Source organism: Coffea arabica, chromosome 11c, assembly GCF_036785885.1.
Source record: "Coffea arabica cultivar ET-39 chromosome 11c, Coffea Arabica ET-39 HiFi, whole genome shotgun sequence".
NCBI classification, from domain to species: domain Eukaryota; kingdom Viridiplantae; phylum Streptophyta; class Magnoliopsida; order Gentianales; family Rubiaceae; genus Coffea; species Coffea arabica.
The window spans coordinates 765,535-792,786 of NC_092330.1; the positions used below are offsets into that span (position 1 = coordinate 765,535).

Genomic DNA, 27,252 nt, shown 5'->3' on the forward strand with positions numbered 1-27,252 from the left:
TTGAGAAAGTCAGCACCAACCTTTGTCATAAGAATAACTTGATTATTAAATGGATTAAACAACTGGACTGCATTAATTGTAGCAGTGATTCCAGTATATCTTTCCCAAATCTTGCATTCAGTGGAAACACTATCAAGCATCAAATGAGCAATTGCGCGTCCCAATCTCCTAAAAGATGATAGCAACTTACAAGTTATTGTCATTTTTAAAGAAACCAATAAATATTAGCTAACAATAAGACAATGACATTACAATTTATACGTCGTAGCAGAAAGACCAAGTTTCCAAGCATCTGATTTGCCTTATCATACCAGTGATCTACTAAAAACATTTGACCAGTTAAAAGACACCCCGGGGAGGAAGATAAATAATGGCATATTTCATTTGGTGAAGTATAAAACCAAGGAATGGAGGTTCTGAACTATATAGTCCTAAAACTCTTAAGGTGTCAAGTAAACCAGAATTTTATCATGCACGCTATACACGTATTTGCTCGAGGATCACTAGAGACTCTTTTAAAGGAATTAAAATTTGGAGCTCCGTAAGCAACTTTTGGTACATGGACATACAAAACAAGATAAGGTATAAATGTTTCTCATAGTCATATTCATTCTTAATACAAGAGAAAAAACATACACGCTCTGCAGAGTAAAAGTAAATTGATGAATGTTAAACTTGATTGAAGATAAGAAGATTTCATCAGCTTTGGCAGCATCTTCATTCATTGATGGAGCAGGACGGAACTTCGTTGCCTCATAGATATCCTGTAATAACAAATATCAATAACCTTACAGACTACAACTATTGACAGGAATACAGCATTGCAGTCACATTCATATTTCATAAGTACAATAATAAGTGCCAAGTTTCCTGATAGCTGCTCCTACCTTGATTGCATCATCCGAAATAACACCAGAAAACTGACTAGAATCATCTGTTCCACCAGCCCCTAGCATGCCGCGTGATAGCCAGTTCAACCATCCACGAGGTTTGTTTGAAGGACGCTCATCTTCCAAAGACATGTCCAAGTTGGCACCATTACTTCCGCGGCTAGACAATGAAGTCGCGAGTAAATCCTAGAAAATTACCAACATAACCCAAGAAAATAAGCAAGGGCATCCCAAAATCATTCAACATGCTAAAAGTGACAGGTGTCAAAACGATATATGTCCACAATGAGCTAAAGTTTAACGAAACAAATTCACCACAGGGCTATGGCATGTAGAGAATGATGTTTCAGTCAACACTCCAAAGCTAGAATAACCACAATATGTACCTTTATCTCACGCTCCGCAGCAGACCTATAACTTAATATGTCGTCTATATCACATAGTCTCTCCATTTCCTCCAACTCGCAAAGAACATCTTCCTCGATTGCCTGATTAAGGCCAAGGCAAGCATGTAACAACATGGATATTAGAAGTCATTGACAAGAGAAATAAAAGATTAACATAAGCTGTACATTTCTAAAGATAAAGCAAAAGCAAATGGAAAAAGAAAACTGAGTCAACAAGGACAAAACAGACATTCATCTTGTTTGGATAAGATATGTAAAAAATAAAAATAAAAAGACAGTACATTGTTAGGGATGAGGACAGAAAGGAAAGGAAAGGAATCAAATACCAAACTTTGATTGAAATTAGGGTAATTTAGGTACTACACTAAATTCATAAAAATGGTTTCCTTCCGCCCCATTTCCATGTTTGTGCTGATTTTAGGATGAAAATAAAACTTTAGTAACTTACTCTATCCCTTCCTTTCCCCCTCCCTCAAAACAATCCAAACACAAAAAACTTTTACGCATCCATTTCCTGTCCTGTCCTGTCCTGTCCTGTCCTTTTCCTCCTATTCATTCAGAACAAAGAGCACCTAATGTTATTTATTCTACCTCCCAAATAGGCTACTTGTATTCCAACACACCAAATTAATTAAGAAATTCCAGCAACTATTAAGTTCACTGTTTCCTCGGCTTTGTGTAGACCAGAATATTCTTCCCAAGTTTAAAAGTGTTACAAAATTAAATATAGGAATTTATTATGAATAGCTTGATTATTGGGATAGCGTAATTATAGGAATAGCTTGATTATAGGGATAGCTTAATTATAGGACTCTATCTGATTGATAGTTAACTTTCCTAACATAAAGGTGTTAGTGCATGTATATATATATAACATTTTCTCTCTATGAAGGAGTGAAATATATTCCATCCAAAACTTCGTTAACATGGTATCAGAGCCCTACCATCAAGGTTAGGGTCTCTGTCCGCTGCCAGAAAATTCATTAGTCATCATTCGGTTCATCTAGTTCTGTATAGGACACATCTGTGTTCTATTCTTCACTCTTGTTTTAAAGAGTTCAGATCAGTCCTTTTTTTGTTTTTTTTTTCTATTAATTCTGAACCCATGGCAGAAACGAAATCTGTCGTTACGTCTGATGTGGTTCCCGTGATGTCTAAGATCACGGACCACAAACTCAACAATTCTAACTACCTTGATTGAAGTAAAACGGTTCGTCTTTATCTGCGAAGCATTGATAAAGACAATCATCTGACTGATGATCCTCCAAAGGATGGTTCAAGACGGACATGGCTAAGGGAAGACGCTAGATTGTTCCTGCAAATACGGAATTCTATTGACAATGAGGTAATTAGCTTAATTAATCACTGTGAATTTGTTAAGAAGTTAATGGAGTATTTAGAATTTTTGTATTCTGGTAAAGGGAACATTTCTCGCATATATGAGGTGTGTCAAGCCTTTTATCTTGCAGAGAAACAAAATAAGTCCATCATGACTTATTTTATGGATTTTAAGAAAAATTATGAGGAGCTTAATCTGTTATTATTGTTTAGTTCTGATGTGAAAGTTCAGCAAATTCAACGGGAACAGATGGCAATTATGAGTTTTTTGGCTGGTCTTTCACTTGAATTTGAAGCTGCTAAATCTCATATTCTTTCGAGTCCTGAGATTTCATCCTTGCAAGATATGTTTAGTAGGGTACTTCGCACAGAGAATTCCCAGTCTGTTCAGTCCAGCAATGCTCTTGTTGGTCAAACTAACAAATATGAATTTGGAAAACAGCAATACAAAGGTGGTGGTAAAGGAATTGACACGCGGGGACAGAATGCAGAAGTGATTGTGTGTCACTATTGTCATAAGCCGGGTCATATGAAGCGTGATTATAAGAAATTGCAGTACAGGAACCAGAGAACTCAATTCGCACATATTGCTTCACCCAATGATGCGATTAACCATGAAAAGTCTGTTACGATCTCTGCAGATGAATTTGCTAAATTTTCTCAGTATCAAGCGTCATTAAAGTCTTCATTTACCCCCGTAACTGCCATCGCTAAGTCAGGTAAACCAAACACATGCCTTTGTGTCCTCCTCGTCCTCCAAATGGGTAATTGATTCTGGTGCCACAGATCATATGACAGGTAATTCTAGTCTATTTTCTACCTTTCAGCCACACACATCTGCACCTACAATTACTTTAGCTGATGGATCAAAATCTCGTGTTCTTGGATCCGGCTCAGTTAACCCCACTCCATTAATCTCATTGTCATCTGTCTTAAGTTTGTCTGAGTTGTCTTTTAATCTAATTTCTATGAGTAAACTTACTCGTGCCCTCAATTGTTCTGCCCAATTCTTTCCTAACTATTGCTTGTTTCAAGATCTTACGACGAAGCAGATTATTGGTAAAGGGCATGAATCTGGAGGTCTTTACGTCCTTGACACACAGATACCAAAGTCTATAGCTTGTTCTGGAATTGTAACTCCATTTGAAGCACATTGTAGGCTGGGTCATCCTTCTCTCCCGTTGTTAAAGACACTTTGTCCACAATTTCAGACTTTGTCTTCATTAGATTGTGAGTCTTGTCAGTTTGCCAAACATCATCGTGTTAATCTAAGTCCTAGAGTCAATAAACAAGCGGATGCTCCTTTTGCATTAGTTCATTCAGATATCTGGAGACCTAGTCCAGTCATTTCTAAAACTGGATTCAAGTATTTTGTTACTTTTGTCGATGACCATTCTCGTATGATTTTGTTATATTTAATGAAAAATCGGTCAGAGTCGTTTTCTCATTTTTGTGCTTTTTGTGCTGAGGTTAAAACTCAATTTAAGCGTTCTGTACAAATATTGCGAAATGACAATGCCAAAGAATATTTATTCGCACCTTTACAATCTTATATGGTGCAAAATGGCATTATTCATCAAACCTCTTATGTGGATACACCATCCCAAAACGGGGTCGCAGAACGAAGGAATATACATTTGCTCGAAACTGCAAGAGCCTTATCATTTCAAATGCATGTTCCTAAACATTTCTGGGCTGATGCAGTGTCCACAGCTTGCTTTCTAATCAATCGTCTGCCTTCATCTGTTCTGAATGGTGAGACTCCTTATAATACTCTTTTTTCAAATAGACCTTTGTTTTCCATCGAACCTAAAATCTTTGGGTGTACATGTTTTGTTCGCGACTCTCGTCCCCAAGTCACTAAATTAGACCCCAAATCATTGAAATGTATTTTTCTTGGTTATTCCCGTGTCCAAAAAGGATATAGATGTTATTGTTCTAGTCTCGGCATGTACATTGTGTCAGTTGATGTTAGTTTTCGTGAAAATACACATTTTACCCCCTCCTCATCTCATTCATGTCAGGAGGAGGATGATGATTTGTTAATCTATACTGGCACATCTTCAAGTTCTTCCTCTGCTAAACCTCCAATTACTCGGTATATTCTCGACGACAAAGCCTCCTGATGCATGTCCTGAACCAGTTCCTTCATTACCAGATCCTGTCTCAAGTGATGATCTTCCTACTGCTCTTCGCAAAGGTAAGCGTCAATGCACTTATCCTGTGTCTTCGTGTGTATCTCATAATCATTTACCCACCTCTTCTTGTTCTTTTATTGCATCTATTGATTCTATCTCCGTTCCTAAAACTGTTCATGAAGCCCTATCCCATCCCGGATGACGCAATGCTATGATAGAGGAGATGAATACTCTTAGATGGTAATGATACTTGGAACTTAGTAAATTTACCTGCAGGGAAGAAGGCTATTGGGAGTAAGTGGGTTTTTGCAGTTAAATTCAATCCTGATGGGTCGGTTGCTCGGTTGAAAGCTTGCCTTGTTGCCAAAGGCTATGCCCAAATCTATGGAGAGGATTATTCTGACACATTTTCCCCTGTTGCTAAGTTAACATCTGTCAGGTTATTCATTTCTATGGCAGCCACTCATAATTGGCCTTTGCATCAACTAGATTATTCTGACACATTTTCCCCTGTTGCTAAGTTAACATCTGTCAGGTTATTCCTTTCTATGGCAGCCACTCATAATCGAAATAGATTGTCATTTTGTTCGTGAGAAAATACAGCAGGGTTTGATTTCTACAGGATTTGTAAGGACTGGAGAACAATTGGGAGATCTCTTTACGAAGACTCTACATGGGGTTCGAGTTGATTACCTTTGTAACAAGCTGGGCATGAGCAACATCTATGCTCCAGCTTGAAGGGGAGTGTTACAGAATTAAATATAGGAATTTATTTTGAATAGCTTGATTATTGGGATAGTGTAATTGTAGGAATAGCTTGATTATAGGGATAGCTTAATTATAGGACTCTAACTGATTGACAGTTAACTTTCCTAACATAGAGGTGTTAGTGCATGTATATATATGTAACATTTTCTCTCAATGAAGGAGTGAAATATATTCCATCCAAAACTTCGTTAACAAAAAGCATTGACCAAAAGTTCCAAAAAGTTGTCTTCTTTTTCAACTGAGATACCACAATGCCAATGTTGTTTCTGAAATGTCTATGAATGTCAATGTCCATTATTTGAAAAGCTGACCTGGAATTCTTCTCAAACTTGCTTTATCTCTTAGTGCACAAAGAATTCTTGTCGATTTTCCTTTGTTAACAAAGTCATCCTGTGTCACGTGCTTGGTCTCCTCAGCAAAAACAATGCATCATTTAGTTCAGAGTTTTTTAAAATTCTTTCCTCGTAGAATTCTTAAAACTTCTTAACCTTTTTTTTTTCTACTTTGCCAACCTTATAAAGATCCATAAAGGATGGCAAAATATGGACAGCCCTAACTGTCACAAATTCAAATTGATAACCAAGTTTACAGAACTTTAACTGATTCTACAGGAATGATTAATACCCTTATCCTTGCTCTCAACTTTTATCTTCATCTGCGATGATCAAGGAAGTCTCTTACTGTCTGTATAGCGTAAAAACATATTTGCCAGTTCATGTTTATGAACAACAGTTATTCATCCTCATGCAGCAAGCATGACATATTGCCTTGTTCAAGGCTATAAACATCAGAATCAAATATATCCATGTGAAACAGCAATTACGTGAGTAGCCTTCACAATAAAATTAACACAAATTAAGTTCACAGAATTACTCCCAGTTCCTACGACATTACTTTGTGATAGAGACTCTTTAAGTAAACATTGGAGCCCCCCAACTACGCTGTTAATCTTCCAAGCAACTTCAAAATAATGCTTGAGCAAATTTCCAGAGTTTCTTATTTTTCCCTGAACTTTTTGTTAGCTGCACTGGTATAAGTATGAGAAGACGAGATTTGCTCCCCCAATATTTAGTGCACTATTGTACTTGCCAGTAAAAATCTGGTCTTCCCACCAAATTTACGATTAATTCTTTCACAGCTTTTAACAATATGCTAATTTTGACATGTATTTCGAATTACTTTCAGAAGTGCACATATGGAAAAATATTATGCTCCCATGAACACGCATATTCCAACTGAATAATTTTTTCTATAAAGATTTTAAAGGTGCAAGATTATGAAATGACAACAAATGTAGCACATCTAATAAATTGAATGGCTATAGGCAAACATTAACATGATGAAAGTAACAATATCACCAATTTGGGGCCCCATTGGAGAGATTGTCAACAATATTAATATTCAGATTTCTTAGTAATAAATAGTTTCAACGGTTCCCAATGTCATAATAAATTTTACCAACTTATTCTGATTGTTTTATATGGACTTTAATTGAGTTCATTTGCCATGCTGTTGGTGTGATTATACATATATACAAAAGACTACAACACTAATAGCAAAAAAGCACTGAACAATTGGCCATGGAGTTTATGATACAAAGCAAATAATTAAACAGAAGAAAGGTATTACAAAAAATTCTACATCAATCCCCACAAATGAAATTCCATACCTGATCTTGTTGAAGACATTTCAATTTGGTTTTATACAAATGAATATACTTCCGGCGTTGGTTCCTGCCATTGAAATGAAGTTCAAACATTATTATCAATAACAGACACGAGTATGAATAATGCATACATACCAAGTCAATGGTGATGAGAACAAAATTGGACATTTGAACTTAAAAAAGATAGAATGTAGAACCCAATACTGCTTTTGTGGCCAATGTGAAGACGGAATTTGCTACATGTGTAACTAATATCTAAATATTACTGTTGCAACTATTTACGAGATTATTAACATACACAAAATAACATCTATGCCACCATAGCAGTTCATAGAATCAAAAAGAAGGAAAACAGCTTTCAACGAAATGAACATACTTACATACGCTCTCCCAGGTACTTCCAAGAAGTTCTCCTCAACTGCTTTCGAACATCTGACAGCACAGATTCCTGAGCATAGTGCCACCATGCTATTTGCCAACCTTTGTGCTTTTCCCCTAAAGGACTCCACCAAGGACGATACCTTCCATATCTACAATGTTTGAAGACATCACAAAAGGGTAATTACATTTGTGTATCAATTTCAAAACATTTTGGAGGATAAATAATTTTGTCCTGGAAATGTACATTCCTGCACCTAGAATAATTAAACAACAACAGCCAAATACGATAACATATATCCCAGCACATACAATAAGTATCCTATGATAATCAGTAAATTAAAAAAAATGAGTAAATTATCACAGCTTGACTTTAAGTTGTTCATATACCGAAAGCAGAAAGTGAGGGAGCTCTCGATACAGAGATCCCCTTCCTTGTGGCAGGAGGTTCCAAACATCTTTTCTTCTAGAGCGTTCACCCACTGCAGTAAAAGCATTCCTTTCTATTGACGAAATCTCTATTTTTGCTAATAGCTCATGTGATTCAATAGGAACCTCTTTCAAATAGCAAGGAGATCATGCTGGCAGACAGTACCTCCTCAAAAAGGCACAATCCCTTTGCAAACCAAAGTCTAAGGTATATCGTTGAAGAGAAAGCTCATGGCCCAAGGGAAGGTCTCACAGTAAACATGTCTTCCTTATGGTTCTTTAAACTAGTTTTGCAGAATTAGAATGCTCAGGATATTTTTTTAATTTCAACAGCTGCAGAGGATGAGCCACTGCTGCTGTAGAAACATTAGGTATTTGGGTCATCTAGAGTAATATCAGAAGGCTGCCTGCTCCAAGGTAGTTAAAGTCTAAACCAACTTCACTTACCAGACACATTAAGGATTAGCATTTTCGGTTGTTAGGACCATTTGAGTATTTTTGTGCTCCCCTCTATTTCAGTATTTAGCATCCATATCTAAGGGATTTCAGGGATACGAAGTCATTATTCTCTCTCCTCCTTGGTCATTTGGCAATAGTTTTTTGTCCTTTCCATTTTTTTTAGAAGATGTGCAGAGGATGTCCTAAGAAGTTATATCTGTTGCACTTGAGCTGAAGATTCCTCAAATCTATTTTTATAGAAATCAAAACAACTTGCCATTTCATTAGGATATTCTTGTTTCCTAGTAACTCCAATCTAGCCAATCAGAGTGAAGATACATTCAGTTACTGAACTAAAAAAGAAAAGAAGGCAAGATACCAATACCACTTCTATCATTACCAAGAGACAAAAACCAGCCAGAGAACTGTTGAAAAGATGAAGAACAACATATTGACATGACAGACAAAACAAGAGCATGAAGCTGAGATGTTTTCCAGATAATGACATGTTAACATACTCACTTCTCCCTCATTGGACATGTTGATAAATAATCACAAAGCGTCAAAATCTGTTGCAACTGAACTTCATCCAAAGACACAACCTAAAAGAGATAAAAGTTACAAATTTAATCAAGATAAGGTATTATTAACAAACTTAAAGGTAAATTTTCACTTTAAAGTAACAGTAACAAATGTACAGACCGGATTAGTTAAAACAACATTAACATTATACTGAGGAGCATCGTTCTCGAGCTTTCCTGATCTATTAACCTATTGGAAGGAAAAGAAAAAAAGTTACAAAAAGAAATATGAATATACACCAGGCAGACCATATGCCTACCACACATACAAATACACATTAGAACAGTATAGTTTCAGTAAACTACAATCAAGAACCTAAGCTATGAAGGAAAACAAAACTATGACAAAGAAAGAGTTAATCTATGCTGGATTAGGTGCAGTATAAGGCATTAGAAGCAATAAAATAGATAGATACAAAAAAAATGCATGAATACACAGGATTGTAAGTATCATAAAAGGGCAGACAAATACCCATCCAGAAATACAAAAGAAATGTAAAATCACCTTTCATAATAATGAAGTGCGAGAGCTGAAAATTCGACCATAAAAACATGACTTGTGAAAACTGTGCCAACTTCAAGGCACGTTCAAAGAATTATGCAAAGCATATGTAAGAATTTTTGTCTTTTCTGTACTGCAAAGTGCATCATATAAATAACAGGTTTTGAGGACAGTATTAAGCTGATGCCCTATCCGATAGCAAAGAACTTCCTTCATAAGCTAACAAACACTGCGAAGAGACCATGCAAAGCTCATGTTACACCATATACGTTATCTACATGCCAGTGCTAAACTTTAAACAATTTTCCAATGTATATGTCTTGGCCATGTTCTGTCCAAAGCATCCTAAACAATGCCATCTGTGATTAAGGACTAATATATTACCATTGATGCATGATGCAGAGGCAAGAATATGAGCAAATGGAAAATTGTAAAAGCAGACTTCCGTTTTTCTAGCAGTTTTGATGTATTTCAGTCAGCTCTAATTTCCTATTATAGATGGTCTGTTTTGTTAAAGAGTTTTTGGAGTATGGTACTCAATCTCACCATATGCTGGAGTAGATTCCTGAAGTAGGCGCCTGCCATAATGTCAGCCACATGACAATACAAAGTAGGATTTTCTGTTGGATTCTATATGTGTCAAAACCAAATTTGGCAGCTAGCTCCAATTAGACTTCTCACATTTATTAGCTTTCAGCTTCATTCGCTGTTAATGTCTCTTAGCAGTCAAGTGCTTTTTCATAAGAATGTTTGCGCCTATTAAACTTCCACACAGCCACATACATGCAAAAAATGGAATTAGGAACATAAAAAAAATTGAGGTAAAAATTCTTTATCAAGTCAATCTTGTTGAATTCTGCCTCCTTTATGTATTGAAGGAAGTCACACCATGGTGGTAAACCTTAAGGAAATCTAGATGGAACCCCAAGAATTTCTGCCGCACATTCACATTAAATCACAAGGAAATCTAGGCAGAATTTCAAGAATTTCTTCTCCTTGTTGTCCTCTTCCTTTCTCCTGAACACCAATTGCTTCCCTCTCCTATCTTAGATTCTTGAAACTCTCTTTACACTCTTTAGGATTTCTGCCAAGACATTCTGAAATCAGATCTCAACTCTACAAACTTCTTTGGTGCAGCATTCAATTTGGTATCAGAACTAAAAAATATTTTGTTAGCTTTGTTCTTTTTTTTTTTGTCCCGACAATGGTTACAAAGGCAGATATAGCTTTAAGATTGATGCGTTATCAAAAAGTGTTGACCAAATAAAATCCAAGTGAATTTGCTGCCAAAATTCCAGAGTGGATTCTCTCATGTCGTCCATCCTTTCTTTGAAACCTTTCACAGATGCTTCTGCTCATAAACAGAAGGGGGCCAAAAGAATTGGTTATAAATCAGCTTCCACTTAATCCAAAGAGCCGGGGGTGTGGGGGGATGCATTTCTCTTGTGGGAACAGAGTCAGGTAGTGGTCCAAACAACCAAGAAAGGAGGGGAAATCAAGTTTCAAGTTTCAACAATAACATCAAGTAACACAAAAGAAGCAATAGCGCAGGCAGAGTCAAAAAGGACAATTAAACAGAGGAACAAAGCATAGGAAGCAGCAAGAGATACATACCGAAAGATACACTAACACATTCAATGGGGATAACATGTGAACATGTTTATCGCCTTCAGGTCTTGAATTATCTTGATACTTTGAATCAATGCCACCATACATACTCATCAAATCAAGAGTCCCTTGAAAAGTTCTACAGTATGACTCCAACCCCTGAACTTCAATCACTTTATTGACTTGGCCCCCTCTTATTTTCCCACTAGACAATCTGAAAAGAAACAATTACAGAATAGGAAGAGTTGAGGATGTTGCAAAATGCAAACAATGTAAATTTCCACAGAAGAGAATTTCTCAAGGAAAAACTGGTAGTATTATCAGCACCAAAAAAAATCTATTAGACCATTTTGTATGAGTTCTGCATGGTCAAATGGGAACTCCTAAGTACTCACTCCAACACTCAGAAAATCCCAGCAATACAATATCTGAAGAGCTGAACTGAATCTGTCTTGTATCTCTGATCATTTAGGATGGTACTTCCATAAATAGTAAGAGAAGTAATGATGTAATACTAAAGTAGAGGCATAATATACACAGTGCCCAGCTTTGATCAAGACTTCCAAAATCACATTTCCCAAAATACTTTGACTGAACCGACTCAACAAGAGTTATCCCATAGTAGGTAGCCCTACTATACATACTAACAAGCGTGCGTGTGTGTATATATGTATATATGTATGTATGTAAATATATACTTCAAGAATATCCTCAAGATGTAGCATGTTTATTACAAGCTCCCAACAAGTAAACCTCCAAAATATTGGGTAAAAACGTCAGGTAAATCAATTTAAAGATTGTTCCAGACATTATCTAATTGCCTCTTCTAGCAACTCAACCCAATTAAAATAATGGCAATCAACTTTCATATGCATCATTCTCTCATGGAAAAATAGGTTACATGGACTATAAATTGCTAATTGGTTATCAGATGCTAAATTCAGAAGTTGACTATGCTCAAAACCCAGTTCGCATAATATGTCTTTAACCAGTTCAAATCAATGTACATGAGCAACAGCACTGCACACACATTGTGCACTTGCCCTGGCAACAACTTTTTGTTTCTACTCTTCCATGCCACTCAGTTTCGAGCCACAAACACATTATCTCTATTTGAAATTGAATCAACCCAATTTGCAGATTTACACCCTTCAATCTAACTAACACCAGAAAGCAAAAAATTTGTAGTGTAAGTTAGATTTCCACAATACTCTACTGGATCTTCTAACAACTCACACTCTTCTAGGAATAATTTCAAATTGGGACACACAAAAGTTCTTCACGCATTTGAAATATCATGCCAACATCAAATTATATCAAGAGCATACTTTCTTCAGAAAAAATGGATATCCAAAATGTATCTCGAAAATCTTCAGTTTGGCACCATAGCCAATGAGTAAATTAAGCTCTTGAATACCCTTACCTTTCTCACCTCTAATTATGCATCTTCATGCTTTAAGCTGCAATACCTTTAATTATAATATTATGAATACTTCAATGGAACACAGTGCATTCTACAAGTTTAATTTAAAATTGTAATCTTCAAATACGATTAACAGAATGTAAACCATATGGGGCTTATGTGGCTTGTCAAAAAGATAAGACAAACACAATAAGATGTGATTGGTCAAAATGAGAAAATGTCAAGGAAATGTATACTCTACTGGCTTGTGTATAGGTTCAATGCTATGGCGACCATGAAAATTCTTTGCAACAAAAATAGCTCATGAATAATGACCATTAATTTGCTCAGTTAACTGAAAGTTGCGACTTCTCTCATAAAAATTTGCTCTGATACCATGTTAACATAGTTTAGGAGAAAAAGAGTGATCACTTGGTTGGTGACCATCCATTATATAATAGAAAACAAATAGGTAAATGATAAGAATATCAATTCCTTTTTTCCAAAGAATTTTGAACAAGTATACACTTGAAAAGAAGTTTCACAACAATAAAACAACATTTGATCTTTGGCTTAGTACTATTAGTTGACCATGCAATAGGTCTATACCGCTGTTTACATACTCAAAACAACAAAATCTCAAATCTTAAGTACTAAGATGCACAAAAAGAGAAAAAAATTTAAGAAACCATAAAGTGGAGCCATTCTCAATAATTCACGCCCATGCCACACTTAAATCTTGCTTTATAGTCAGTTTTATTCAACAAAATTTTAGTAATAATCATACAGAACTTTCCATTGAACGCGCGATGGATAATAACTCAAATTATTGACTAATTTCACTATATCAAAGTTCTAGTTGTCTAGCAGTTACTTAGTAACAAGTTTTAAGGACAAATTTAAATCCTCAACACTATAAAAGGAATTGATTTGGACCTATTTGTTCTATGGGGAGCTAATCAACTTATCCCCAAGTTAATGAGAAATTTAGTTATTGTAGTTTCCTGCTTCTCTGAATTCCTTCTTTTTCTCTTATTTTACGTTGAAACCCTGTTTGCGATGAAGAAGGCCCTAAGTCACTGATGTGTGCTGCTAGTTATAGGAGATTTTCTACTCGCCCTACAACAAAAGGAGCTGCAGTAAGCGAAAACATACACGAAAACAATTCAAAGATCAAAGCTCAAGCTGTCAACCTATTAGGATGGACAATGAGAAATATGCATCTCATAGTGAGAGAAAATTAGGAAACTTTTAGAAGAGACCAACTGCAGAACAGAGAAAGTTGTCTGATAATGTCATTTATTCAGCTTGAGCCAGCATACCGATGTCACATCCTTGGTGGAAAAATGTGAAGTACAGAGAGAGAGAGAGAGAGAGAGAGAGCACTTGTATCTGACTACCAAAGTACAACCTCAACAAAATACACCTAACCCCCCTCTCAGGTTGAATAAATATATCAGAACTACCCTTTGCCACAGAGTGGGTTCAATCAGCTACACTATTTTTCAGGGTTTTAATGGATGAGAGTAAGGGTTTTCAAACAGTAACACACATTACAGGGAGTAGAAGAATACCCAACAAGATTTTGTCGGCTAATAGTCAGACCAGAAAACTTCAAACCAAATACAGTCACCGCCTGGAAATTAAAAGGAAAATAAAATGAAATAAGTATCTTGAATCTCTCTAATGATGTTCTATCAACGGTAACATGGTAATTTCTTCAGTAAATTGCTTCCACATAGGAGACTGAAAAAGACAATGACATAGTATGATGACAATAATACACAATATCGCTGTTGACAAGAAGATTACTTCAGACATTACCAAACCAAAAATAGCCCTTGAAGAGACTGTTGATTAATCATCTTCATTTCATAAAGTCTAAAAAATACCCCATCCATCCAATTTCATTGTTCATGCTTACTGGTTTTGTCCATGCCAAAATATTTTAACATGGGTTGAAAAATTAAATCAAGAAACCACTATTTCCCCATCTTAACCCCCTAAAATTTCCAGAGTAATGATCTTGATTAACAAAAGCAAAAGTAAATTGAAGGGAAATTGTTAATAACATGATGCCAAGTAATGAGTCTTAGTCAACTTTTGAATTTCTTGAACTGCGTGCACTTTGACCATGACTAGTGAAGAGCGGGTATATTTAAAAATCGCAGAGGAAGGGGGGCAACAGAAGGTCTACTCCTTTCCATTCTGGTGTTACTCTTAATTGAAACAGAATACAGATGCCAGTGTCATTGATGGTAAAGTTATAGGAGGTGGAATCTTGAGGGATCATCATGGCAAATTGGTTTTTGCATTCTACAGAGAATTTGGGGAGCTGTTACAGACTACATGTTTCTTTCTCTAAGGGTTTACAAAATGTGGACATTGAAGCAGATTCCCAGTCATTAGTGCTTCTCATTAATACCAATGCTTCATCCAAACGGCCTTTGTGCTACGTTCTGAGTAAAATACGGCATCTCCTCAAGGAAGTTTGGGGGTCTTTAAGGCAGATTTTCAGCTAGGCTAACTCCATGGCTGATTCCATTGCATCATGGGGTGCTCCATCAGAATGCTTTGTACATTTACTGTCAGTATTTCCAAAGAAGAATCAAGGTCATGTCAAACTAGTATGCTTAGACCTTTCCATGTAAGGGAGCAGTACTCCTTTATTTTTCAAAACACTAAAAATGTACGGAGGTCAGGTCTTATTGCCCCCCCCTTTATTTTTATTAATAAAATTTCGGGCTGGCATCGGTTTCCCCAAAAAATGAAATTAAAAAAGGAAGAGCATAAGACATGGCAGAAATGCCAGTCTTGTGCTAGCTCTTCTTTATTTTTTCTTTATTCTCTAAAGAAAAATGCTTGAGCAGCTTTCCTTCCTCGTAAAATTTTTGGCATTGAGTCTTCAAAAGCCGTTGATCAAAGCTTGTTCTTCACCAAAACCAACATCTCACATAAACCGACACTTTTTGGGTTAATATAGTAATGCGTGGACCAATGCTTAGCACAAATAAAAGCCAAGAACAATTAAGTTATGCAGATTCAAAACATTCAAACCTTTTCGCCAAAAGTATACAACAAGCAGCAAATGTCTAACCCTAGGAGAATCTTGTAGCAGAAGCCTAGCTGCTTTGCACATAAAATAATTAATCAACATCAAAAGAGTTAGAATTATTAGCTACCACGCAAGCCCTGCTTTATTTAGAATTCCTAAAGGTTATAGTCAGCTTTATAAGAACCAAAAAGAAATGACTTAACATCTCTATCAAAATAAAGGCAAAAACGAGACATGGAAGAAATTACCATCTTTACAACAATTATGAACCACATAACTCTGTAATAACTGTCAATTGAAATATTTACGCTCAACAAACAGCTTTCTTATTGGGCTCATTACCGAACAGATATATCAATAGTGCTTCAAGTTATTTTGTTATGCTGTATCATTGACATACATATTCCCTAATAAAAATATACAGATGCTAGGATGTTCAATTGATAAAATACAATGTAACGTCTAAGAAATATAGCAGAAATAGTACCGAAGCAGTCAGCATGTCCCGGTATAGGACGTGGACATTTCTTATAGACACTTGTATGCCATCAAGAATCTGTGTCAACAGAGAGAGAGAGAGAGAGAGATATGAGTTAACCCTTCAACAGAAATGAAACACAGTTAAGGGCACCTTATTGTAGTTGTTTTAGTAAAACTGCTGGTGCTTGTCCAAAACACTCAAATCATCCTCTATTTTGCAAAAATACACCTTCTCCCTCCCCACCACCAGTACCCACCTCCGCCACCAGTACTCTGTTTAACGTACTTTCCTTTTGGTGTTTTCCTAACACTTGTGGGTGCTTTAGAGTAATACTGTAGATAGTGTTTTAAACAAATTTTGTTTTCTAACATAGACCATCCAAACAGAGGCCATATTTATCAATCAAATGGACTCCCTTGGCTATTTTCTTCATGTAATGCATTTGAATTAAATTAATTTAAGGTAAAATATGGCCCCAAAGTGTCAACTGAGCCGTTGGCAAAGTATTCATTTTCACCTTCCAAACAATAAAAGCTGCTCCAGTTTTTACATTGAACCACTTTTGATTTCATACCACAGGAAAACCAACTCAAAACTAACCAACAGAAAGATTTTCCAGTTAAATACAATCTACACCAACTGCTAAGGCCCAAAGTCTCTTGAGATTTAGCTCTTGCAACCAAAATTTTAAATGAATAAAAGATATTTATCCTTATCGAACTAATTAAATCATATTCATCCCATTGCCTCCATTGACCATTAGAATTTCTACTTTACATCTGACTAACTAAAGAATTAAATGGACCTAAATTGTCAGATTAAGCAAGTCCAGTTAAGTGTTCACAAAACTTTATAACAGACATGTTAGGATTAGATAGTTTAATTCACATCCAATAATTGAAGCATTAATAACAAAAGCAAACTCAAAGATAGTAACAAGCAGAAACAGAGCAAATTTTCTTTGATGAGTAATATCTTGGAACTTCACAAAAAAGGAGTACTCAAGAGTAAAATTAGGACATACAGGCCAAATACTTTTATTTAGTTTTTACGCATACAATATATTACCGATGTATGTTCCTGAATCACACGTATAATTCATCTTTGTAATTATCTTTAATCATGTTTTGGCTTCACAAATTAGTTCAACTTCCTAGCTTGTACACAAAAGGGGGTAACAGCTACTTATATCTGAGAGCCACATCAGTAGTAGTAGTTACTCGTAGAAATAAATATTTTTCCAAGAAAAATGTCATCCTCATCATTTCCTACTCCTACCATTAAACAAAGAACAGTGCATACAAAACTGAAGTGCCATTGACACTCAACACTCTGTCATAGCTGCATCCTATACCAGTATCTACACTTTCTACAAAAAGCAAAGGAACAAATCATAGTTACCTTTGCAGTAATGTATGAACTAAATGATTTTCCAGCATGATCATCTGCAGCAAAGTGAAAATGTTATAAACACCCAAAGAAGAAACTGGAGACAATATATTTACTAGTCCCACAAAAAGAAAAGTTTTTCATTTTTGTAAACTGAAATTCTTAATTTTTATCAATATACTTCCCCACAAATGTATTATCAAGAGATTAGCCAATAAGTGGAATGATGAATAAGTCTTCATTGCAACGCAAATTTCTTTTCTAGAGCTTTAAATGTTTCCTAGTTCATTCTTTGTAATTTCAGTACTTCCCCAGTCACTTGACAGCAATAACTATTAAAAACTAACATATACATGCATATAAGAATTCAAATTCCTAGATTACTAACACAACAATCCAATTTTAATAGTCATGTCATCCCTCGTTGCAGAAAGGATCAATATCTTTGCCTTCTAGGAGGAAATCAACAAAACAGTCCCACTAAAGGCATGTTGGCTGTATAAGATATAAGATTTATGAGACTTCCTTCCACTTAAGACCAAATCATCCACCAAAGCAATAAATAATAAAGAAATTCTAGAAAATGCTTGGATTGGTAAAACATAAACCTGTTTTATAGTCCCATTGGCAGTTCAATCAATTACGAAGTGACCTCACTGAAGAGCTATTTTAGCACCATTAGTCTAACCAATAAAAAACTAGCCACACTTTACAAAGAAAAGTATTTCCCCAAACCATATTCAAGGTTTGTGCTCCACCCAACCGAAGATGATTTTCACCAAGTCATGCTATGATTCGATAGGATATTGCTACTCTGCTACATTAGAATCAAATTGACAAACAAAAGATGGCACACATGTAAATGACACAGTTTTTTAAAATCTAGGAAAAATCATTTAAAACGTCCCTAACATTTCACCGAATGAATTTTTCCATCCTTCATTTTTAAAATGGTAACTTTATGTCCCTTGCAAAATCAAGTCAATAAAATTTGGTTCCAACATAGGTTTCAACTACTTTTCACCGTGAAAGCACCACGTGACCCACATGCAGTCATTTTTTATGTACAAAAATGTCAGATCCCACTTTTTTAGTGGCAAAAATGAATATGGATTGGGTCCAATCCCACCTTTTTAAGGAAAAATAAACATAGTTAGCGCCAGATCCTACTTTTTAGGGCAAAAATAAATATGGATCAGATCATTTGTTTAACTACAAATGGGATTAATCTTTTTGCCCCTAAAAAATGATCATATGCGGGTCATATGATAGATTTAACGTAAACAGCAGTCAAAAACCTAAGTTGGGACCAAATTTTACCAACTTGATTTTGTAAGGGACGTAAAATTACTATTTTAAAAGTAAAGGATGAAAAAATTCGTTTAGCGAGATGTGAGGGACATTTTGAACAAATTTCTCTAAAATCTATGTATAAGCTGACATAATACCATAATCGCAGGCAGAGAGGAAAATAATGCTCCTCTTACACTTAATGCAATTTGATTAAAGATTGTTGGGAGATATGCATACTAATAAAAAGTGTATCTTTGCTAGACTGTGTTAGCAAGTAAAACTTTTCCAATGAAGTAGCCAATATATTATCTAACCAAACAAAACCACTCATGGTGCCTTCCAAATTCTGGATTCATTTATTCCTATTGAACAACATATCAAAACTCAAAGCCAAAAAAGAAAAAGTTATTGTTCTCCAAGACACATTTGTTAGATATGTTTTCAGATTACAAGGTTAACCAGCATGCTATTCCACTATGGACTCTCAACTCGTTAGCAACATGACAATCAAATTTTCACCCCTAACTAAATCAGTAAATGATAGATTATTTTCAAACATGATAGAGCCAATCATCATAATTAAATATGACCATTTAAATCAATCATTCCGATCCAATTCAAATCCTAAAAAATAATGCAAATAAAAACCAACAAATAAAAAAGTTTAGCAAGGATCTACTTGCAACTTGTTCTATATTGATAATTTTCAACTTAACAAAGGATCCAGTTTCTTTTTTTTTTCTTTACTGTTCTTCAGTAAAAAGAATATGCTCATTCCCATATTAAGTGCAGATTTATTTTCTGGGTATTCTTGGTTGCTTATAATAATTGTCTGCAGATAGCTTCTGTATTGAGCTTTTCTCGTTTTGCCTTGACTGAAAATATTAGCTTTATTTCAAGCTGAAACCCTATTATAAGAAGCAGCTATAAACATGCTGCAGAAAAGCTTTTGGTCTTTCAAATGTTCTTCAAAACAATGACAACTTCTCAATCTTTTAAACAGCGTTCTCAAGAATCACCCTTCATTTAAGCAAGTTGTTAAAAGTTAAGTAAACGAGATCAGGCCCTTTGCATACCCATATTCATTGATCACTTATAAAAGCCAATGACTATAAGCAATATCTCATAATCCTCTCTTCTAAATTTATGAGACAACCTTTTTGCAGTATTATTAATCTGGCTAAAGGTAGAATATTACAAGATGCTTAACAACCCCCATATATAGTGACATTATCTTAAAATTCATCTTTATAAAAGGGAACAATAATTTTTGGAGCCAAGGAATATCAATTGTGAAAGATGAAACTCTTATACCTACAAGCCAACCTTTATCAACCATTCAAACAAAAAATGAAGTTTGAAACCCTGTTCAATCTCTCCTTACACAAAGAATGTCTCCATAGTTCGCCGCTTTCCAGATACATTTGAACTATGCAAACCTTTCAAAATTCCAAGCTCCACCATTCTCCTTCATAGGAAAAAAACTTGAATCTCTACTCGTCAAAGAAAGCTCTATCATGTAGGATGAACCCAGTCCAACAGTTAACAATGACAAACATGTAACCAGAGATAAAAAGACTTATTAGCACAAACGTTCACCATAGGCTACAGCCATAGTAGCAAACCATCTAAGCACACATTCCTCGAGTCACAGCAAATATGTAATAAATCAACAGATAAGGACATGTTAATTCATCTATTAATGCTTTTAAGAGGAAAAGCAAAGGACAGAGAAGACAAATTGAACAAGACAAACACAAATATGGTCAAATTAGATATGTGATCATTTAAATAGGCAATTAAAAGCATCAACCATGAAGAATCCTATAGTAGTCCAGAGTCTTAGTCCCAAAAGGAGGAGGAGAGACAAGTGAAGAAGAAGAAGAAGAACAGAAGCAGAGAAAGAAAATCAGGGATTTGACAGACATTAAAACTTGTGCGCAACTCAGCCCTTACTTTTTCTTTTATAATGGTCACAAATTAGGGCAACATGATTTGGTACACAAGTGAGCAACAAATATAGCACAACCCAGTGCTAGCTGTTAGTTTAAAATTGAACTGACCAGATTTAAAAAGTCACCAAAAATTAACAAAAGGGCCATATTTTAGGTGCTATGTGCTATTGCGAACATGGTGACTGCTAATTAAAAGTGGATGCACTGGTGCTGAACTTCTGCTGGAGCCATAGCATACGCCATAGCAAGGCACTGAACTATGCATAAACTGCAAACATAAGTAGCAAGAGGAAATCATAGCCCGTAGAATCCCAATACAACCCCAATGAAGTGGATGTACAAATCATGACATTATTCTTAACATATGAACCCGAAAAACTACCATAATCATGTACTCTTCATGTATAAGCTTACCGCTGATCACCAAAGAGTTCTTTTATTTCTTTCTGCATTCCTCTTTTAGTTTCACTCTAAATTGTCTTTACAAGCATTTAGACATGGAAGCTCGGCGCCTCTTTTGGGATTATCTCATAAAGCTGAATAACAGTAAGCCCATGATTCTACTTACCACACACACGTCTTGACAGTTTGCCAAGCTCTGCAGCAGCAAGTTTAGCCTTTTTGCCCGCAAATTCTCTTTTCTCAATTTCATCTACAGACCACTGCCAAAAAAAGAAATGAAACATGACTAAAACTGTACTTTAAAAAAAACAATGGAACCAAAAAAAAAAAGCTGTATTATGTATAGAGTCAAAATGTCTAGGTAATTATTAGATTTCAAGGCAAAGGTACTAATTCATGGCTATGTACAGTACATATATCTGAAAAAGTTGACCTCATAATTTGACTATAATACTCAAATATACAGGGCAATTGTTCATTCTTATCATCATGCTATAATAATACTGGTTGAAGCAGCTGCTCTTCCTTTATAATATATAAGATCTCACGTGAGCAACAGCAAGAACTGGAGATAGATTCCAATAAAGTTATAGATATCTACAAAACACAGGAAGCAGAAAAACCTAGGAATGCACCAAGGGTTTGGCAGGAATTAGACTTGGTAAAACATGGAGTCAACCTCAAAAAGACTAGATTCACAACAAACCTGCAGAAGAGAACATATATTTTTGCTTAAGTTCCTCTTTTTACTATAAGCAACATCCCCTATATAGTAAAGGCATTTATTGTAATCACCACTGGTTGATATCTCTATGAAAAATTTTTTAGGTTGCATCAAATTGGGTTACTCATGCAAAGAGCTTCACACTTAAGTATTTGACTAAAAGAGTTTAAGTCATAAAAGTAGGTACATGCTAAAAAAGCTTGAAGTACTAAGATTGCACAACTAAGGTGCTGCTCCCAAAAGGGTCAAAATTCTTTCATTGCCAACCAATGTTGGCTTGCTAAGGTCACCAATTTGGACCTGTTACAGTCTCATCTGACATGATAACTGGTTTTTCCTCATTGTAGACCTTACTTGAGGAGTATGTACAATTGGCATCCAATCTCAATTCTTTTCCTTATTCAAGGGGTTTCACTTATTTAAGATCTAAAATTGCAGGAATCTTTATAGAGAAGGAGATAGACGCATCATTTTTACTATCAAATCAACTTCCCCACTTTTGGAACTGAAACTAGGATTTGTGTAGCTTATTGTAAGGTGACAACCCTACGAAACTTTCATGTCTGTTGAATGCCAATCTCCTCTCTTTCTCTAGATAAAGTGCTTCATGCCAATAAAATCATGCAGTCATGGTTAACAAATAATTTTTCCAAGTAGGGATGAATATGTCAAAGAGATGAGAATGAGATACGCCCTTTATCTTAGACTCTATTGAAACAAAATAAAGACGGGAACAAAATGAAGAAGGGGCAAGGGCAGTCATTTTGGTGTTGTGACCTATCAAAGGGGTAACATAAGTATATTCCACTAGCAGAATGGGACAAGCATATTTTGGAAAAGACATTCTTCACTAGAACTTTTAATTGATTTTGGAATAGGCAATCCCCAATATATACAGCTTCTTGGAAGCAATTCTTGAGAGAACTAAGGGCCCTTATGGATTAGGTGTTTTTCAAAAAATTGTAGCCCTGTATTTCAAAAATTTACTATAAAATTAAAACTTTGTGGGGTACTTTGGAGTGTTTATAAAATTAAAACTTTTTGGGGTACTTTGGAGTGTTTATAAAATTAAAACTTTTTGGGGTACTATCGAAATTTTAAATTTTGGTCTTCTCCCTCTCTACCTGAACCTCCTACCACCTCCCCACTCCACCCTCTCCCTCCTCACCTGCTCCTCCCTCCCTCATCCCTTGCCAGCCACCCTCCTCCTTCCCCCCTTTCTCTCCTCCCTCCTCTTCCCCCCATCTCCTCCTTCCCCTTGCCCTCCTCTTTTCCCCCCTTCTTCCTTCCCTATCCAGCCCCACTCCTCACCACTCCCCCAGATCACTTACCTCCTCCTTCCCATTCCCTCCTCTCCCCCCTCCCCTTTCCTTCCCCCATCCCCCCAAAACCACTCCAGCTCCTCCCCCCTCCTTTCTCTTTTTATTAAGGATTTTTTTTGTATTTATTATATTTGGAGTGTTTTTCAGGTGCTTCTGAGGTGTGTCACTGTAGACTTGTATGTATTTAAGGCTTTGTACATACCCTGCAGTGATCCATTGGTCTTTCTGGACATGTCAAAACATCTTCAAGAAGAATTTTGATAATTCAAAGGCAATTCTTGTTAGGTCTACAATGCTTAACTTGATGAGGGATCTCAACCTCCAATTTTCAATTCCCACTTTCTGACACAAAATGTCCATTTTTTTGGACTCTCAAGGTGAATAGCATACAGCAGTATGATGTTTATCGAGCCCTCACATGGTGGGTTCATTATCAGAATGCCTTCCAATCCATTTTTGTTGTATGCCTAGTTTAAATCCATTGCTTATGTTGTGCTAGGGCAAATCATACTAGCAAAAACATATCATGCAAAAATTATGTTAAGGAATATCAAACTGCCAAATCAAAGAACCACAGTTGATCTACAGTGAAAATAGTCTTATTTTAGTCAAAAATTAACCTACTAAATTAAGCATCTACTCCATATACAAAGTCAGTAATCCAACGCAGCTGGCTTAAATTTACTCAAGCAAGTCTAAAATATGTTCCCCGTGTACAAGCAGTAGCAAGAATATAAACATGCTCCATTCAGATGAAACAAAGTAAAGAGGCTAAATCTTAAGAGAAGCTCTCTGATACACTTCACTGAGCAATTAACTTGTTTCTGTGATCATCAAACAGATCATATCTTGTTGAAGACCCAAGGAAATGAAGTTAGCAACCTAATAACTAAATTAAAATAGATTAAACCACAAGTTGGATAAAATGTTACCTCCTTGTCCTCTCGTTGACAGGCAGAAATAAAAACATCTTCCAAAACAATTATGATGGGGTCCCAACCGAGCTTTTTCCATGGAATCTTTATGCTCAATTTACCAACACGTCCTAATATACAAGATACATAAAGATGTTTATTTAAAAAAAAGCTGATCATAAAAATTCAAAAAAAGAACAAACTTTGTATACTTCTCAAATCCAACCAATTACGAGTGTTGATATCTGATGTAAAACATCATAACAGTAATCGATGGAACATAAACGAGCGGATTTACCATGCTTGAGAGCGAATGGCAACTGAAGGTAATCGAAAGCTTCAAGAATCAGCTCTACATTTTCCAAAAGAACTTCTTCTGCACAAACAAACAAGTAAAACCACATACCAGTATTCAATCATCAAGCTAAAAACAAAATTAACAAAAAAAAAAGGGTTAAATTAGGAAATAGTCATAAAAATACTCAACCGACCATTCCACAGTGTAATCTTAAGCTGCTCCTTTTGGATGTCTCTGATGTATCGACCCAAGTACCCCAATATCAGTTGCCGCACTAGCCCTTCGAACATCTTCCTTTCTTCCTATGCTCCTCCTCCGCACCACCACCACCAATACCAATTGAATTTAATCAATTAGACCTAATTCTGATTTCCACTACAAAATTTTGATGCATCCCTGCCCTAGCTGAAAGCTGAGAAAAATGAAATAATTAGAAAAAAAACACTAAGAAGATGAGAAAAACAAAGCATTTTAACATTGATTTACAGGTATTTACTTACTTTTTATTCGATACTAAAGCACGATAATTGTAGTACTAGTAACCATTCGTGGAAGTATGGAACGAAGGCGAAGGCGAAGACGAAGACGAAGATGAAGACGGAAGAGAAGAACACAGGGAGTTCCGTCAGCCAACAGCAGTGGGGGAATTCAATTTCTACTAACCAGAGCGAAGAAGTTTTTTAACTCTCAATTTTTACCAAGTCGATCCCTGTAACTTTACATTTATCCCAGTTTGCACCCACCCAATGTTTTAAAGCTAATCATTAAACCCCTAGCTTTTACCCTTAAAATGTATTAATTAATACTCTAGCTTCTAGCTTTTATCCTTAAAGTGTACAGTAACATAAAGTATTCTAGGTTTCATTACCTTTTTTCTCCTGCACTTTTTAGTTCAGAAATTTAGTGCGACCAGGGTCTATAATGGATATAGCAGTATGTGAAAAGTTTAGTAAAAGTATGAATTAAGGTATTTTAAAATTTTATTATTTTCCACCAATATCCACCACCTATTAGCACCGTCTGTCCTTCCAACCTTCTCTGCTATTGCCACTCCCTTCCCTCTCCCCCTCTTTTATCATCTCTCCTCCTCCCTCTTCCTCTTCTTTCTCTCCTTTCTCTTCCCCCCACTTCTCCTCTCTCTTTCCCTTTCTATTCCCCTCGCAACCCCCTCTCCTTTTTCTCCATCTCTGATCGCAAATGGAGAAGAGAGAGAATGAAGGGTAAGATGGCAATGGCAGCGATCGATAGCAATAGCAGTAGAAAGGGAGGGTGAAGGAAGAGTAGCGGTAGTATGGGGGAAGAAAAATAAGAGAGGAAAGAAAGGAGATAAAAAAGAAAATTAGAGAATTTTTCAATTTTTCCAAACCTTCAAATGCATAAAAACAATTTACAATAAAGTTTTATATAAATATAAACCATCTAAAAACACACCATTTCAACCTACCCAACAATTGCTCTTGAACAAATAAACTTAGCATCATTATCATTGACCTTACAAATTTGGAATAAAGAGCATCTTAAGAGTCATTTCCTTTGTATATTATTTTCTTAAAAGGCTATTAGATCATATTTGATAATCCAACTCAATACTTAAATTTAATGGATTAAAATCTTTACAAATCCAGATGTGTTTGACAATAAAAAAATTGAACACCTAAATTAATTTAGTGGCACTAAATTTTCTAAACAAAATATACTCTCAAAAATAAGTGATAAACTATTCACTTATCACTTAATGTGATATACACTCAAATTTAGCGTTTAACAATTCACTTATTTTTCTTAAAGAGAGCCTTCGTAAACACCGTGCTCCTTGATTGATTTGCAATTGTTAATTTTATTGCACTTTCACGCCTTAGACATTGCGTACTTAAAACCCTTCAAATCAACCACTTAACAATGAAAAACTGCCATAGCAACTCTTTTTACCTCTCAATCCTTGCATATACATTGATATTGTCAAATTCTAGAAGTCTGAATTCCATATTAGAAAGAGAAAATTATAGATAATTGTTGCAAATTTCAGTTTCCTATTAGTAGAGTAATGAAAAAAATAAAAATAAAAAAAGAAAACATTGAACATGAAATCAAATAATAACCCAAAAAAAAGAGAAACTTTGGGAAGAAGGCCAAAAAATAGAGCATAAGGAGAAATAAGGGATTAAATTAATTTATTTTTGAAAAAAAAATGCTCATATCTTATTCCATATTTTTTTCTTCTGCCTCATCACATACTATTTTTCGCTCTTCTTATTAGGATGGTCAATTTGTAGATCTTAAATAAGTAGAGTCAAACCAAGTATGTCATACATAAAATCTATTCATTAAGTTACTCGAATAAAACTCGTGTTCGATTCATTAAACAAAACCTTAGTTCGAGTTCAAATTTAAACTCAACTTTAGATCTGGCAATTATGCCCAAAACTCAACAACCCATCCAACCCACCCACTAATTTGAGAGGTTAGGTTGGGTTAGGTAATTTGGGTATTGGGTTAATTTTGGGTTGGGTAATAAAAATTCAAATATATTTTGGACGGTTTGGGTATTTGTGTTGGGTACCCATTACCCAACTTAAATTTAAAAAATTAATTAATTAATTAAATTCAAGAAATACGACTCTTGTTTCCGATGACTTCAACGATAACTTTTGTTTTTCTGCCCGAATAAATCACCACCACCTCCTCCTTTGCCACCTCTACTCTTGAGCAAATTCACATCTCTCCTTCAATTTGTATTCAACCATGTTTGGTGTTTGATATATTGCCCCAGTAAGCCATTGTTTCTCAAAGTCTCTTATCAATGATATAACTAGCTTAAGATTTTAGAAAACCATACCACTAACAAATATTGTTTTAGAAAACCATGAAAAATAT

General features: G+C 35.5%; 1 protein-coding gene across 7 annotated transcripts in view; it reads right to left on the minus strand.

Annotated features, from left to right (window-relative positions):
• LOC113717125 (intermembrane lipid transfer protein VPS13) overlaps positions 1 to 25,469 on the minus strand; it is a 51,597-nt gene extending 26,128 nt beyond the window's left edge. For 2 of the 7 annotated variants that reach the window (XM_072070368.1, XM_027241786.2), the window contains exons 1-17: positions 24,879 to 25,449; positions 24,572 to 24,790; positions 24,379 to 24,456; positions 24,099 to 24,211; positions 21,287 to 21,380; positions 17,483 to 17,526; positions 16,088 to 16,156; positions 14,120 to 14,181; positions 11,150 to 11,357; positions 9,155 to 9,223; positions 8,975 to 9,054; positions 7,588 to 7,737; positions 7,211 to 7,274; positions 1,277 to 1,378; positions 888 to 1,076; positions 637 to 764; positions 21 to 168 (exon numbers count right to left, since the gene is read on the minus strand). In XM_072070368.1, coding sequence (XP_071926469.1) covers positions 21 to 168; positions 637 to 764; positions 888 to 1,076; positions 1,277 to 1,378; positions 7,211 to 7,274; positions 7,588 to 7,737; positions 8,975 to 9,054; positions 9,155 to 9,223; positions 11,150 to 11,357; positions 14,120 to 14,181; positions 16,088 to 16,156; positions 17,483 to 17,526; positions 21,287 to 21,380; positions 24,099 to 24,211; positions 24,379 to 24,456; positions 24,572 to 24,668 — 1,695 coding nt within the window. In that variant the 5' untranslated portion in view covers positions 24,669 to 24,790; positions 24,879 to 25,449. Of the gene's footprint in view, positions 1 to 20; positions 169 to 636; positions 765 to 887; positions 1,077 to 1,276; positions 1,379 to 5,852; positions 6,363 to 7,210; positions 7,275 to 7,583; positions 7,738 to 8,974; positions 9,055 to 9,154; positions 9,224 to 11,149; positions 11,358 to 14,119; positions 14,182 to 16,087; positions 16,157 to 17,482; positions 17,527 to 21,286; positions 21,381 to 24,098; positions 24,212 to 24,378; positions 24,457 to 24,571; positions 24,791 to 24,878 lie in introns of those variants that run through there. The other 5 variants (XR_011822939.1, XM_072070372.1, XM_072070367.1 and 2 more) reach the window with 5 other exon arrangements.
• Positions 25,470 to 27,252: the final 1,783 nt, after the last annotated feature.